We start from the raw sequence: 17,107 nt of genomic DNA, 5'->3' as shown, positions 1-17,107 counted from the left end.
ATATCAACAATGACAACACGAGAAGAAAATAGCTCATGCAATGAAATCTCCCCTTCTGCACAAGAAAATTGAGTATTGACCTCACATGAAGCAATTCATAAATGGGTTTATACCTAACAGAACAGCAAATGTATCTATAATCACCCCTTCTACATATGAAAACTGACTGTTGAGGTGACATGTATTACTTTGTGTTTTCATTGAACTAACAAACACAGCCTGTTGCTATACTTTCAGCAAAGAAAAAATGGCTTCTGAATAAGATAAAAGAATATGTGCATGTATCTATAACCTATCTGTACTGCTTCTCTACACTTGGCACAACCTAGACTATGGTTCCCAACGGTGCAAAGAGCATCCCAAACATTTTGCCCAGCGGAAAAACCGTGCAACCTTACTTGGAGGGGTATAATCTGAAAGTGAAGATGGATCTGTCATTATGTCATCGGTCCTTGACCATAGGTACACCCCTCGTTCCTGCCGGCTACCTGGGACTGTGTTGTCCAATACAAATGCTACCACAAGTGTTACCACCATGTTCAGTGACAGAAGAGCATTGAAGGCGAAATCAAACTGACAAAAAAACAAAGAAACATTATCAGGCGCCATTTCTTAATGAAATAGAAGCTAAGAGTACTCATGCATGGTTAATAGGAGAACTTGGATAAATAAATATATGTACATGTCAGCAGGTCAAATTTGCACGTAGCACTTGGTACAAGTAATTACGCATTCAAACAACAGACTCTTCATGTTTGCATGTAGTGTTTGGTGTTGTAAAATTTCACTTATTCTGTCTACTGATGATTCTTTGTCAGAATCAACTGCAAACAAAACCTCTGTTGCACAACCAGGAAACGACAAAAATAAGAAAAATCCAGATAAACAAATGAAAGAAACAAAAGAGAGCTTATAGAAGTCCCCGCTCTTTCTGATTCCAGTTGTATCAACTCAAAAACATTCATCTAGAAGCCTACATTTTATACTTTAGTTAATAGGCAAAACTTCCTCAAACGATATTTCTGTCTGAACCTCATTAAGGAATGGAAAGATCTAAGCCCTGGAACTTCACTCAGGGGAGGAAAAGATCTCCTAGAACTTGACATCAAAATCAAAAGGCCTTGCATCCAGATGACATCCAGGGGAAGTCGGATGGGATGAATGAAAGAAAAATTGGTTACTTACATCTGCACTACCAGTGTGGACTGGTCCATCAGAAGCTGCTGAATAAGGAATAAGATAGCTAGGTAGTATCAGGCTGGACTCAGGCTGATACTGCTGAACGTATGCTGGAATGGACAAGCCAAGGAACAGTGAAGCACCAACTATCATTATGTTACGAAAACTAGCTGTCTGAGTATATTGCAACGTCGAGAGACCTAATGCCACAATCAGAGCCCATGTGAAGCACAATATGGCAGCTGCCAAAGCAAGTGGAATGGATGCAAGAATAGCACCCACTTTTCCTGAGAAGGCAAGTTGAGAAATGAATAAGTTATACAATCAATTATCATTGCTGATGGTGATTAAAGGTTCTTTATAGCATTAGAGAGAGAGAGAGAGAGAGAAGTGCCAAATTTAGTGAAAATCTTTTCAGCCAAGTATAATGCTTGATAATTTATTCCAGGAACCAGGTAAACATAAATGTCATAAGTCAAAAAGCTAGTGTCATCTTGTGACATTTGAAAAGTACTTCATAGCAAATGCATTGTACTCTGAACAATTTAGTACATCCATCCTACGTAATTTTAATGGCAAGGTTATCAATTTCAGCAGTTGTTTTAGAGAGTAAGACATGATTTTGCATCAAAACACCATAACCGAATTTTACCGATTGGAAAAGTAATTCAACAGACCATCCACTAGTGCATGGTAAGAATCATACTAATAATAAACCAAATGGCCTAGGATTTTGGAAGAAATAAAATAGTAGACAAGTATTGTACCTATGAACGAGAAGAAGATCATGAAAAGTGCTCCAAATACCACAGCCCTTCTGTTAGCAACCTTGGTTACAGAAATAGTGTGCAGATTTTCTGTCAAGGTTGTTGATCCAGTCCCTGAGCCCCAAAGCCCGGCCAGTAAACTACAAAAACCTTCCAAACCAATAGCCCTACTCACAATACCAGGAGTTGGAGGCTTCAGGTTAATTACCACAGATGCAGAGTGATATGTCCCAACCTGTAGTTTTGCAGTTGCTTCATTAGTTCAACTGTCGGAACAAAAATCCAGTTCCAGGAATATATCTTTTCCTTTTTTTTCTGGTCATTGGTTGGTTGGGTGGAAGCGGAGTAGGGTAATTTTGCCTTGAGCCAAGGATATATGATTTTGGTGCTAAAACACTTTTTAGTGGATTTATGAACTATATGTACCATAGAGGTTGTTCTGCCACAAAAAGTTTTGGTTGGACAGCTAAAACCAAAGCAAATGTTCTTCTTATTCTCATTATGCAAATCACTTTCTGCAAGATGCAGATCAATCAATTCTTGGCAAAAGTTATTATTATAGCACTGGATGTATGTCTACAAGAAAAAAAATATTTACCGAGTCAACAGATGCAACCAGTGACACAAAGACCATTATGATTGATGTCCTCATACGGAAGATAGGAATACCCCACTGCAGGGGATAAGGGATCCTAACCCAAGCAGCAGTTCTCATAGCATTCGAAACATCTGTTCTGCAATGTTTCATTGTGTATGCATGCTTTCTGCAGGCATCTATTAGGATGTTGGAACTTGGTATGTCAGGGTCACAACCTTTGAAATTATATGCTCCACCAGCTGTAAGAAAGAAAGCATATGCCCATATAATTATAGCACTCAAGGGAACCTGCATTTCAGATGACAGAATAACACTTCAGCAGAGGGAAGAGTTGCTAAACCCATCATAACATTAGCAAAAGGCAACTTTATGAAACTAATCCAAGTGTTTTTTTTTTTTTGTATATCTTGCAAAATTGTAGTACACTAATTCCTCTTCCAGATGATAGAGCCAAGAAGAATAGGATTAGGTGGATCACATGGATCAGACGAGTAAATGATTACATACATTTATTTAGCACCTGAGGAGAACATACTTACTGCATATATTCGAAACACCTTGTGTCCAAAAATGGATATCCCACGAAGGTACTGCAACCATTAGTGTATGAAAATGAGATGAAATTCACTTAATTTTTTCCTCTTTCAATATCTTCTTTTTCAAGAGGCATAAACAATAATTAAGCAGAATTGAACTTGGAGAATTCAAATGTACCATCATAAACGGTAAAAATCTAGCTTAGCTAAAGCTTTATCTAAGGAGGTTGCTTACCAAGGTAAAAATGAGAACTAAGACTATCTGGGGGAGACTAATTTCCACGCAAGAACCAGCTTGGGGAAAGCCATAGCTAAAAAATGCTAAGCCCACTGCAGCTACAGTTGGTGCAACCACAACTGGGTTTATTAATCTGCAAGAATTTTTTGGTTAATATAATGTCACAATAATTAACCCTGTGAGATCTCCAAAACAAGTTAAGCTCAAATGAAGAAAAATGTGGAAACTTGTTTTTTATTTTCTTCCTTTTATTTTGGGAAAGTTGATAGATTACCGAAAAAGGACACATAAGATACTTTGCGTGATAATCTACTTGGTGGTTATCATAAATCTATGGTTGCCAGAGTAGCACTACGGAAAATCGGGGTGGACAATCTAATACTGCTTCTAACTGCAATTTGTTAGAAGTACCTTAGATTACCTTAAAAGGTAGGACATCAAACCACTGAAACCCAAGATGCTCTGACAAATTGAACCAACAATTATGGCCCCTTGTATTTCCCTCATTATGTGCCTAAATCTCTGTGCACAAGAAATAAAACATTCAATATCCATACTAGAAGTAGACTTAAAAGAGCAGATGAAACAAGTCAATCATGGATCTAAATTACATGAGGATATTCTAACCAAATTCAAGCTTAAATAGACTTACATGTTCAGTAAGGTTTCGATATTCTCGAGAATTCATAATAGCTAATGCGGGTGCAAGATACACAAATGAACTCCCTTGAACCAATGGGAGCCGCGTTCCAAGGAATGAATTAAGTATCGTGGTAATGCCAGAGACTAGCAGCATTGTGGAAATTACAGTGGCAGTATCCTTCTGCAATTCATTCAACCAAAAAGGAAAAAAAGTCAGTGATAACTGCTAATACAAGTACCTGTTTTGAAAATGATATTGAAAACAAAAAGGAAAAAAAGAAACTCTTACGTCAGATCCACCCATAATAGGTACGATAATCAATGGAATGAATATGAGTGAACCAGCCAACGACAAGAAGTGTTGCAGCCCATAATATATAAGTGGTACTGTTTGAGGTTGAAGTGAAGAATTATACAAGAGAAGTTAGTTAAAATTTCCAGAAATGTCAGCAAGGACAATGCAAATGGAGAATTTCTAATCCATGCTCATTGAATTAGAGTAAAAGCTACCAGATCTGCATTTTCAATGTTACCATCAAAAAGGTTTCAGAATGAAATACCAAAAGAGATCAAGAAATATCACCAGCTTTTTTTTTATAGCATTAATAATGGTGACAAGAATGGCAAGCAAACTAAAGGATGCATCACTAGGTTTCTCAAAGCACTAAGCAGAACGGTAACCATTTGTTGCTAGGAAGGGTGAACATTGCAGACTCAGGATAATTGGACGACTATTGACTGTTATTTGCCATATCCTTAAATGATTTTGGTCAAGTGACTGATTCCCAGCTCTAGAGAAAAAACAAATTTGTGGTGAGATGGCTAAAGCAAAGGCAATGAGCATGCCCTAAAGGGCTTGCAGTCTATGAAGTCACTGCTTAGTCTCAGAGTCGACTAATAAAATTGGCATAAAAGGAATCTTAAGCTACACAAATTATTATCTTTCTGCCATGCTTGTATTAGAGATATCCCAAGTTAAGACGAAGTTGTTAACTCCATATCAAACTCAAAGGCAGTAAATACTCAAAAATAAAAAAGTAAATTAGAGAATGAGTGACTGGGAACAATCAATCACCGCAACTGCTCATTAAGCTACAAGAGATAGATTGTATACTAGGACAAAAGCATACTAACCAAAACCGGGATTTTCTCTTAGCCCACACTTCATTTTAGGTGATCGATGCCATCCTCCATAACTTGGATCTTCACCATCAGGATTTCCCAGGAATCCCATTTCTCCATCCCCTTCTCCATCCTCTTTTTTCAGCTCAGTAACTTGAGCTGCTGGCTGAACTCCATTCCCATTCCCATTCCCAGCAACAGCCACATTGGCATTACCATTTCCAGCACCATTTAAACCATCTCTTCTCTCCTCATTTTTAGGCTCAAGACCAGCTCTATTCCTCTGATTCTCATCTCTAATTTCTCCATCCCTTTCATTCCTTTTTCTCCCATTTCCAACCCTTAAATCCTGCTCAATTTCCACTCCTCTATTCCTTGTCCTCCCCAGAATAGGATCAATCTCAATCTTTGGTGATAAAGATTCCTTTTTCTCAATAACCTTTTCCAAATCCAACTTCTCACTCTCATTTTCAACATTCCTCCCACTCACACTTCCCCTATCAGTCTCCCCAGAAAAAGTAGACACAAAACCAGTCTTCTTAGCCCAAGATCTTAGCTCTCTAGGATCATAAAAATTCTTTCTTGGCATAAAGGGCTCAATATTTGGTAAAACAGACCCCAGCTTGAGACCCTTTTGTTTATCCACCTTCTCACCGGTTTCTGAGCTCGACCCACCTTCCATATCTACTTTTCCTCAAATGGGTCGCACTTGGAACAAGCCAAAGAATGAAGAATAGTATGAAAAGATTGGTCCTTTACTACATTAGCGAGAAGAAGAATAAGAAGAAGAGAGATATAGAGTAAAAGTAAAGGAAGAACAGAGGCGTGGTTAATGAAGACATTAGTAAGAATTTATGAGTGAAGAAGGCGTCATTGTGGTTAGTCATGATGGCGTAGTTGACGGTGACAGCTGACGGGAGTGGGGAGCTACTGAGTGAAGAATAGTTGAGAGTGAAGGCATCTATCCATCTTCTCATCGGTTGTTGTCTTTTTCGCCGCTTGCCGCTCTCCGGCACCTATCGAAAGTTTCTGACTTTACAGCTTTTGCATATCAAATTACATAAATGCCCTTCTGCAACATTTGGAATATATTACCAATGTGTTTCGATAAAATATTATTTGAAATATTATTTAAATTAATTACTGTAAAATATTTTTGTATGTGTGATGTTTGTGTGAAATAAAAAAGTTTAATAAGAAAAAAAATTGATTAAAAATTATGTTTGTAATACAAGTAAAGTAATATTTGACATAATTTTACTATATAAACACAATCAGAATATGTTGTTTAAGTCCATGTGTGGAATTGGATGTTGAATTGTGATGTATCAAACATCCAATTCCACACATCGTGAAGGCAGATGAAATGTCCAATATTCTATTAGTATTAATTAAAAACCACAATCTTTGATTCGTGAATCCTTTTGGTACTAACATCTCATAATCTCAAGTTGGCAATTGAAAATTAGGATGGGAATCATGCACCAAAATAGACATTAATCCCTTTTTATTCCCTTACATGTTTGACCAAAAGAGGTTTCTCAAATCAAAATGAAGTTATAATAATGGATTAATCTTTCTTACACTGAAAATGCATACATTATCAGTGTTAGATGCATGTCAACTATGACAAATTTGAATTTGAAATTTAACTTTTACACATATGTCATGAATACAATGCTGATGGTGTATACACTATTGATGTGTAAAAGATTTACTCTATAATAACATTCATAACAATTCACGATGCTTTTATTCTTTTTAAAAATATTAATCTGCGGTTACAATTTATAGTAAACACATGTTGGAGGCAATAATGTCTGATACATGCATATTTTGTTGTTGTTGCTGTAAAAGAATATCATACCAATGATGTGAAAAGGATTAATTCAGCTATTTTTAATATCTGCCCCTGAACCAATACACATTGCATCAAACGCCCTCATAAGTAAACAGTTTGCCTCTTTTTTTTTTTTTTTTTTTTCTTCTTTTAGGTTAAGCTGATTTGATGAGAGTGAAACAGCAATCATGTGCTTTTCTCTTCTTCTTGGAAAGGTTTCCTTAGACTTAAAGCTTTTGCTGCTGCTTTTACAGTCCATACTTTGACGTGCACAGTCAGCAACAACAAAAGGAGACTTTAGATGAGATAACCAGGATTTGGTCTTTTTTCCTGATGGAACTGATTCTTGATCCAATTAAGGCCTTTAATTTTCTCCTCAAGGAAAGGTGATTTATGAAAGCAAGCTCAAAATTTCATGTACAGGCGAATGAGCAGAATAAAGTATGATTCCCCTTCTCTTCGTCCTCTTCTTCTTCTTCTTCTTTCCCTTTTTTTTTTTTCATTCTTCATTTTTGGTCATTAATTGGAAAATATGGTGTGGAAACCGCAGAAGATATATTGATGAGAGAGGAAGAAAGGTCGAGAAGTCTTTAGTTCTTGATAAGATCTTCAGTTATTGGATGTCCAGCTGGGAACTCAATTGAATCTCTTTAATGATACCATCTTGATTTCAATCAGTGGTAATTATGGTCTCTGAAATACTTAAGCATAAAGATACAAGATTATGCTCATTGACCAAACAAAAAGTTTTGTCACCAACTAACCATAGTACTAATTTCTTTCTCTACCGACCGCAAAGCAATGGAATATGCCCCATTTTCTTTTCTAGGCATCCATTCGAACACCGACACGATCATAGCGTCCAGAAATGTCGGTTTCTACCAATTTACACTCTAAAAACAGCAACATTTCCAGCTATAATCGTGTATCATTAACAGCAACATTTGGTGTTAGGTTTTATATAGTATGACTGATTGGTACTATAGTATTTCACTTTTTCTTTTGTTAAATGAATTTGTTGAAACGTAAATAACACAAATTAAAAACCCAAAACTAAGTGGTGTGTTTGGATAGCGCCGGAAATTATTTGTTTACATCACAAATATAATTTTCAACACATCTTTTTATCTTTCCAATTACCTTTTTATCTCGTATACATCACATCATAAAAAGTGCTACAGTAATTATTTCAAATAATCTCTTCGGCAGAGATAATTAAAGTAGAGATAATGAAAATATGTTGGCTCTAACGTTAATTTAAACCCACTCCCTCGGTAGCTTTGGTAGGTCTTTTCTGACGTGTTGCTGAATGAGGTTTCTTTGTAAGATGGCCCAGGAAAATGAGATCACAATAAATTTTCTGATCTGTAACAACGCTGACAACATATTATTTATGTTATCCAACTCTCCAAGTATCCAGCAGAGTAGTTTTTCAATCTCTAAGAAGGCTAGTAAAGTGCAACTTTGATAGTAAAGTGCAAATTTTCAATCGCAGTTGGGTCTCCCCTCCCTTAGATTAGGATAGTGTAGGATACTATATATAAAAGGTGACGATTGACCAAAAAAAAAAAAGTGCAATTTTACTCTAAAATAAGGCTCCACAAGCAAGCACAATAACGGTGAAAATAAGTTGGATTACTCGATAGTACATTTCTCCTGGAACTTGCTATATAGCAATACTAATTGTCTGTAGAGGAAATGCTACACAAAAGATGCTGCATGAGTTTTTTTATGATATAAACCACCTCTGAGGGGAAGGTGGGGGAGGAAAAAACCTCTGCGAGCAACAGATTCTTTGTTAGCATTGAGATCATAACCTGGATGTCGAAAAAAGTTAAATTGAAAGCACGACATACAATTTAAGTATGTCGTTGCCTGAGCAGACTGGCTCAATATTTGCCTCAAGAATGGTGTTCATACCTTTTGTGGATACCATGAGATGCATGCAAGACGTTGATCTTGACTTCAAAAGGAATTTCTGCGACAAAACTGAAGACAGGCCTACGCAAGGCCGGAATATGCTAAGCTAAAAGATATAGCATAGGCGACAAAAGAGCAACTGAAACTGGCCCTATTCCTGATGCTTAGCAATCTAAGATATGACAACCCCAACACCTCTCCCCACTTCAACCCCCATTTACCCACCCCCACCCCCCCCCCCCAACCAAAAAAAAAAAAAAACACAAAGGGCAAAAATTCAGCAAAGTTAAAGACGAATATACGATGAAAAAATCAGAGAGATACTAAACGATGGCTGTCAGAAAAGGTTATCAATTGGCAATCATTTCTTCCCAGCTGATGAAAGAACTCCACCCTCAAGTACCTGGATTAAGGGGAACTACTATAGTGTTTTAAATTTGCAAACGTATCTCACTACGTACAGATATTACCAATTTTTTGTAGTCCAAATAGTACAAAAGGCGATCTCGTCTCAGGTTATACCACAGCAATCAGATTACGAGGCTGGTCTCACAAAGGCCACAAGGTATTAAAAACTTAGCAACTAAAGCAAGAATGTGAGAATTTAAGTGTCTTGAGCAGAAAGGTTTTTCCTTAGATGGGAGTCCAATCATGCAATTCATGCTATTACTTTAGCAATCCATCTACTAATCTAAAGTGATTTCACAAACCACCGTCGAGATTACATTATTAGTCCTTCCCCTGTGTTGCTAACATAAAGTCTATGATTTGACAGAACTAAGATCAAGATCCCACTAGGTATGGTCTCTATAAATAAAATGAAAGCACTTCATGCAACATATTCTCATCTTTGCACAAAGGTCAATGATCAGAACTACCAAAATCAGCACATTTTCCTTCTTCTACCAGATGGAACACTGTAAAACAGGGTGGAGAAACGCATTCGGAACTTTGATTTAAGATGCTCCTCTATGTCTTCAACTCAACAGAACGAACGAGGAAAGCCATTCTATCAATATGAAAACTCAAAGAACACCAAACTGGTCAAGTTTGGTTCTAAAAAATTGTGTCCTTAAAGACTCACGATGTAAGCTATTTTCTTATTATTGGAGCTATCTAAGTTGATGATAACAAAATTGTAAAGACATCTGCCGATTCCTAATAAAAAACAAGAAAACCTTACAAAGTGTGCAAATTTGTAATCCACTGCACCTTTATCCCATAAACAACAATCTCACATCTAAAAGCTTAACATGCCAGGAAAGCTACCTCAACAAGTCATATTAAGGCAAAAAAAAAGTCATCCCATTGCCTAACAGGGACAAATCAATGCACCCACATATTAAAACTAAAAGGCATCAAAGGAAGTCTTACAGTCAGAAATAAGTGAGAAAAGTGTATTGTTTGCAATGTTGCTTCCAATATCTTTATTCCCAAGGTATCACTTTTGTGCATGACCTTTTCTTGTACGAGGCAGGGTCTACTGCAATAGTTGCAATCTTATTTAAGAGACTTCTGCCATTAAGTACCTTAACAAGCTACTTTTTTTCCAAGGAGCAAACTTTTTCAGTCTTATAAGTGTCTACGCTCATAGAATGCGTGCTGAAACCCCATTAGCGATGCACAAGCCGTTACTGACAGCACAAAGAACTCAACAACAAATCAGCGAACAACAATATCTTCCATGATCTTGGGCACAACTAAGGTGACCTGTTGAGGTATTCTGAGCAAGGTAGAGACACCTAAAACAAATCCCAGTATTAACTTTCTATGAAACAAAATAACACTAAATTCTAGAACTAGTACACTATAACAAGTATCCATACAGTGCTTTCTTGTCAAAGACCATACAATACAGCTAACATCAAGAAAACAAACTTCTATTTCCAGGCTTCCACAGAAAAGGACATACTATGTGCTGGTACGCTACTCTGAAAACGTAGAGAAGACTGAAGTTTTAGCTGCGTATCAACAACAAAGAACTTACAATAGCTGATTTCCACCAAAAACTCCCTTCTGCTTACTCCTAACCCAGCAGAAAAGAACAATTCAACCACGAAGAACTCAATAAAATCACTAACAAAGCACCGGCCTTTTCATATAAAGTATCATTTACCTCCCATTCAAACGGCCAAAATTCCTATCTTTCTCATAAAAATCCCCCTTCCCCAACCAAGCAAAGTGGCTCTCTGTCGATGCCCATCCAATTAACAGGATATGAGCAACCCTGGCAAGCATCCAGAAATCATAAACATTGACTTGAATAAATGGGGAGACAATTACCAATGTATAAACCATACAGAGACATTGGGATAAAAATCAAAAGAAAAATAAAGCAGTGGGAAATTACAAATTTTGACTATACAAAATAACACGCATCAATCATCCATCGCTATTACTGATAATACATCCAACCAAAATATTAAAAACAAAAACAAAAACAAAAAAAGAAATATTTATTACCCAAGCTACTCTCTTTCTCTTTTTCGCTTAACAGGGTCTCTCTTTTATTATTATTTTTTCTTTCCCTATTTTTCGATACAATAACTGGGATTATAAAGATTTAGCTGATACCGGAGAAAAGAGGCGACAGAGCTGGTCTTGCTGCTCTCTATACCGGCGCTTTAGATAAGTCTCGAGGATTTCCATCACCGACACGAACCTCTTCATCTCTTCCAGCTGCCGGCTCAGCTCGGCTTCCCGAGCCCTGGCTCTCTCCAGCCGCGCCTCCGTCTCAGCTAGCCTGTCCCTCAGGTTTTCCACCACCGCCTCGTTCTCGTTTACGGCAGCCAATCGGGCTGCGGCGGTGGTGGGCCGGGTCGGACCATTCACATCGAAGTCTTCTTTGGATGGTAGCCTTTCGCCTCCGTAGCACATCTTCACTTCACTGACCCCACCACCAAAATTAATCCCGCTTTTTGCTTTGCTTTTTTCCCCTTCCTTTCTGGGCTCGGCGTTTAGACGACGGGGGGTGGGAGTGGGCGGTTATGTTGACAAGAAGCGTGTGAAGAGTTGAATTTGGGCATTTGGTCTACAGAGGGTTCGGTTGGTGAGCAGATATGTGTGTTGCAGAGAATCCCATCCCATCTAATCAACAAGTAATTTTTCTTTCTTTTTCTTGCAACTGAGTAGAGTGGGGTTTATTTTTTATTTTAATTTAATTAGTTCGAATCAATTTTAGCAAATTTAAGTTTGAGAGCTTTCAATGTAAAACTTGTTGAATTCTAATTCGAGCTTTAGTAAAATTCAAGTTGAATTCTAATTCGAGTTTAGTAAAATTCAAGTTCTAACTTCAGTTGAATTCAAATAGAAATTTAAAAAGTGTCAATTTCTAGATTCCCATCTAGGATGTCTATTACTCGACTTGTCTTCATACTTTTTTTTGCTTTTTTAAATGGATATGATAGACAATTTATTCCAATAAAGATATGAAATTGTAATAGTAAGGGTAAAAATAAAAAAAAATCCCTGTAGTAAGCCTAATACACAGAAAAATCCTCTGTAGTTTCAAAATATATAATATGACACTTCATACTTTGAACTAAATTGTAAAAGTGGCGAAATCCATTAAATTTAACGGAAATGACTTATTGGAAACAAAAAAAAAATTTATACCTAATTTTTAGCAAATATACCTGTTTTACCCTTAACCCTCAATTCTTTCTATCTAAAGAATAAAACAAATGATTTTTTTAAACTGTCTTTTGCTTAATTATATCAGAACATTTTGATCATTTCGTCCATTTCCGTTAAGTTTAATGGATTTTGTTATCTTTACAATTTAGTTTAAAGTATCAGGTGTCGTGTTATACGTTTCGAAACCACATGACAGTTTTTCTGTGTATTAAATTTACCACAAGAGGCTTTTTTATTTTTTACCCTAATATTAATAAGAAATTTATTAAAAATGTAAAGGGTCAAGCCCACCATACGAGTCCTAGTATAAATATATATATATATATATATATTTGTGTATATGTATTAGGACTTGACTCACAAATTCACAATAGACTCCAGGTTGGTATTTATCGAGCTTGAATTGGGTTACAAAAACCAATATTGTTTTAACAAGATAATTTTCAATAGCTATAATTTTCACTAGAAATTGTTTTAACTAATATTCGAGGCATCACTAAGCCAAACTTTTGGCTCCATTTGGATTTAACATTTTTTTGAAAAACTGTTTTTGTGTTTCACATCTATAGTAATAAACTCTAAAAATAACTTCAAAAACAATTCAAAAAATACAACACATCTCAAAAACTTTAAAAAAATAAAAAAAATTTCTCTCTTTCTTCTTCTACACACTACCCACCACCACTACTATTACCACCACCCATCACTCTACACTACCACCACCACCACCCCCCACATCTACGACCCTCCCTCTTCTCTCCTTTCTTCTCTCTCTCCTTCTCATTCCTCCATTCTCCCTTCCTTTTCTTCTCCCTCAATCCCCTCTCCCCTCTATTGACCGCGACAGAAAGTCGCAGCTAGAGTGGTGATTGGAGTCGCAACCACTACCTGCGAAAGGGAGAGGGGTTTGGGGACAAGGGGAAGCGGAGAGGAGGAGATAGAAAAGAGAAGAAAGAGAGAGGAGGAAGGGGAGGAAAAAGTGGGGAGGAGAAGGAAGGGGTGGTGGTGGTGTAAAAATTTTTAAAAAATACTTTAAAAAGTGATAAATTGTAAAATATCATAAAATATATTTAAAAAACCCTTAAAAATACTTTTAAAAATATTTTTAAAAGCATTTAGATAAAAGTTTTTCATATGCACGATTACAGTAAAATTTTTGAAAAACACCCTAAACAACAGCTAATTCAAATAAAGCCTTTATAATTTAGGCTTTTGTAGCCCCAGTACTATTTTGGAGATGCAGGTTTTTACCTGGGCTTTTGTCAATTGTCCAAGTCAAGTACAGGGTTTTACGTTATAGGTTAGATATCATTATTGTCTACGGGCTTAACAGAGAGACATGCAATTAAGAAACTGTAATGATACAATTAAGAAACTGTAATGATATTTCATACTTTCAGAAACAGTGGGCTTGAGTTGATACAAGCCCCCATTCCAGCTATAATCTGGTGCAGTATTTAAGTGATTTGCTTTCTTGTACGATAAAAAATTGTCCCAAACTTTAGGCCTTTCCAAGACCACATAATAGCGGATGAGACTGGATTATAGTTTTTTTTACCAAAAAAAACTTTAGCATTTTCCGTTAGAGAAAATGACCTGTTTTATCCCTCACATTTTGTAAAAATTTTTTTTTCATCCCTCACATTTAAAACGAAACAAATTGGTTCTTTACATTTAAAAACCCAAGCTTTTACATCTTAGAAATAAACTCTTAGTTGTGAATCAAACTATCTAACAACCCGGTTACAAATTTTGGAGATAGAATTGATACATCACTTACAAAAACATATTTTCAACAAATAAATTAAAATAATTAAAAAATATTAATTAAAACCCATTTGCTTCTTCAAAAGAACGAAATAGTGCTAAAGCTCTCAAGCACTAAGCCCTTAGACACATTCCTCAGTTTTGTTGCACTAAGGGTTTAGTGCTTGAGAGCTTTAGCACTATTTCGTTATTTTGAAGAAATAAATGAGTTTTAATTAAGATTTTTTAATTGCTTTAATTTATTTGTTGGAAATATGTTTTTGCGAGTGATCTACCAATTCTACTCCCAAAATTTGTAACCGAGTTGTTAGATGGTTTGATTCACAACTGAGAGTTCATTTCTAAAATGTAAAAGCTTGGATTTTTAAATGTGAAGAACCAATTTGTTTCGTTTTAAATGTGAGGAACGAAAAGAATATTTTTACGAAATGTGAGAAATGAAACATGTCATTTTCCCTTTTCGTTATCGCATTTTCTCAATTACTTTTTAAGATCATATACATCAAATTATAATAATATATTTTTTATGCAAAAACTTAAAAAATAGCGATTCAAATAATGGTCAAAGTTGAAAGCTCAAGAGTAAGACATGAGTTTATTTATAATAATATTATTGAATTATAATTCTCATCATTTATAAGTTAATTTATTGGTTGTATTACTCCGATCATTATGAATTTCTTGAAAAACAAAAGACCACATAGTAAACACAAATAAGTAAATCTGTTGTCCGGATTCTGGAGATGTACGATAGAAACAAAAACATCCCTTGTTTGCTTCTTTGAGTGCCATTAGTTGAGTATTAGACGGAGGACAACATAGTAACATAGGATTGTTGTCAACAACTATAGACTGTTCCCCTGAACAACACGAAAACCCAAATGACTTTGAACCTCGCTTATAAACCGAAGAAGTTGCAGGAAACATTCTCAAATGTCTTAATTGAGAGTGATTAATTATCCCATGATTGAGTTTCCCTCAATCAACAGCTATCGAATCGAGTCTCTCTCAATCAACAACTATTGACGAGGTTGATACTTGACATCTCATCTGCTGGGATTGAATTCTTCCTCCATATCTTCAGTGGCATTAGATGCTCCCTGCATATTTATTTAACCAAAAAGCAAACTCCGAAAAGAATAGCAGCTATGATTGCAAGGTTCTGAAGGCTTAAAAAAAAAAAAAAAAAAAAAAACCCCCACGAAGAACAAATGAGTCAAAATCTGTAGCTTGGCCATATACATATCATGCATCTGGATATGATTCCATGAAAGCATCACCTCCTTCTTCGTTATGGTCAGAAGGCTCAGCGGTATCTCTGTCACCCTCAGCATCATCTGCATGTCAAACGTTCAAATCATTGCATGCAGAAGTGAAGACACAAGGGCAAGAATAGTTGTGCCAAATTTGGGAAATTGATACTCCAAATTGTGAACTTAGGCGAAACTTCTTGAGTGAATCTTGAATTCTAGGGTCTTTTAACATTTCGATGAAATAAGACTTTTGCAAGATAAAACAAACCATAATCGCTACGGCATATGCCATTATAGACCAATACACGTAGCAATATATCATGGAAAATGAAATGGTTTAACTTTGTCATTTATTGTAACATTACTACTTTATTCTCGCATAATTAGAATTTTCCATATGCCTTAGCACGGTCTTTTTTTATTTATTGTGAATTTATACAAATATGAATAATTTAAATACAAAAATTAACAACAATCCTATATGCTCATTCAAATTAATTTTGAAAAATTAATGTTTTCTAAATATTCAATTATTCACTAATTTCTAAAAATTTGATTGCATACTCTCACTATAATATTATAGTATACATCAAATAATATACCCATATCAAAAACTTAGCAGATATTCTTTTTTTTAAACATTGTTTAGATAATTTAAATTTTTATAATGACCATAAATCAAGAACTATATATTCATATTTAATTAAGTAGAAAAGATTCAGCAATTCATTTTTCTTCATTAATAAATATTTAGTTTTGAACAATATCAGTAAATCTATCGATTTAACAATTAATTCTCTTTTTTACACTAAATTAATTCAAAATTAACGGAAGAAATGATAAACAATTTGACTACTAATCAACGATATGGTAGTTAAAAGAAATAATTTATGGGTATGTAAGATTTCAATAATTGTGATTTGAAAAATATTTTACTATAGTTCTATACAATAATTGGATAGAAATCATATATCATTAAGATAACATTAGTTATTTTTTAAACTTACGTTAAAATTAGAGATAATTTATTCATATAATATAATCCAGTTAGGATTCAATATGGATAAAATCCAAATGACCTATAACCTGTTAATTCTCTTTAATTAAGCATGTCATGTAGGAGTGAGAAATAATTTTGATTAAAATAACTACTTTCATATATATACTAGAATTTTGCTCGTTGTTTTGCACGATTTTTTTAATTTATTGTGAATTTATACAAATATAAATAATTTAAATAAAAAAAATTAACAACAACCTTACATGTTTATCTATTAACTTTAAAAAATTAATGTATTCTAAATGTTCAATTATTTACTAATTTTTAAAGATTTGTTTACATACTTTTATTATAATATGATAATATATATAAAAAAAATGCACCCCATATAAAAACTTGGTATATATTATTTGACAAGTTGAGTTGAATTGAGTTTTGAGAGTAGGTTTGAGAGAAAATGTCATAGTTTGAGTTGTCATGAACGAAAGGTTACGAGTTACGACTGATATTTGTTATTGTTGAAATTTGGATTAATAAATAGTTTAGTATTTGTATTTTGCGACTTGATATTTGTTATTGTTGAATTTTGGATTAATAAATAGTTTAGTA

At 35.0% G+C, this 17,107-nt stretch overlaps 2 protein-coding genes across 3 annotated transcripts; both read right to left on the bottom strand.

Moving 5' to 3' along the window:
* Positions 1-29: 29 nt before the first annotated feature.
* On the bottom strand, positions 30-6,026 carry LOC113778328 (nucleobase-ascorbate transporter 11). Its single transcript, XM_027323698.1, has 10 exons — positions 5,095-6,026; positions 4,250-4,347; positions 3,971-4,141; positions 3,740-3,840; positions 3,316-3,451; positions 3,084-3,134; positions 2,545-2,832; positions 1,947-2,181; positions 1,186-1,466; positions 30-573 (listed from the first exon to the last, which is right to left on the bottom strand). Exons 1-10 carry the CDS (start codon positions 5,762-5,764, stop codon positions 331-333), a joined length of 2,274 nt encoding a protein of 757 aa, XP_027179499.1. The 5' UTR covers positions 5,765-6,026; the 3' UTR covers positions 30-330.
* A 4,414-nt stretch (positions 6,027-10,440) lies between these two features.
* LOC113777819 (protein SKIP34) lies at positions 10,441-11,937 on the bottom strand. 2 transcript variants are annotated; one of them, XM_027323026.1, is made up of 2 exons: positions 11,417-11,937; positions 10,441-10,584 (listed from the first exon to the last, which is right to left on the bottom strand). In XM_027323026.1, the coding sequence occupies exons 1-2, from the start codon at positions 11,717-11,719 to the stop codon at positions 10,543-10,545; spliced, it is 345 nt and encodes a 114-aa protein (XP_027178827.1). In that variant the 5' UTR covers positions 11,720-11,937; the 3' UTR covers positions 10,441-10,542. The 2 variants fall into 2 exon arrangements, with proteins under 2 accessions (XP_027178827.1, XP_027178826.1); XM_027323025.1 differs by lacking the exon at positions 10,441-10,584 and adding an exon at positions 10,594-11,069.
* Between the last annotated feature and the right edge of the window lie 5,170 nt (positions 11,938-17,107).

This window comes from Coffea eugenioides, chromosome 7 (assembly GCF_003713205.1).
Source record: "Coffea eugenioides isolate CCC68of chromosome 7, Ceug_1.0, whole genome shotgun sequence".
NCBI classification, from domain to species: domain Eukaryota; kingdom Viridiplantae; phylum Streptophyta; class Magnoliopsida; order Gentianales; family Rubiaceae; genus Coffea; species Coffea eugenioides.
This window is presented reverse-complemented; position numbering and strand designations above follow the sequence as displayed.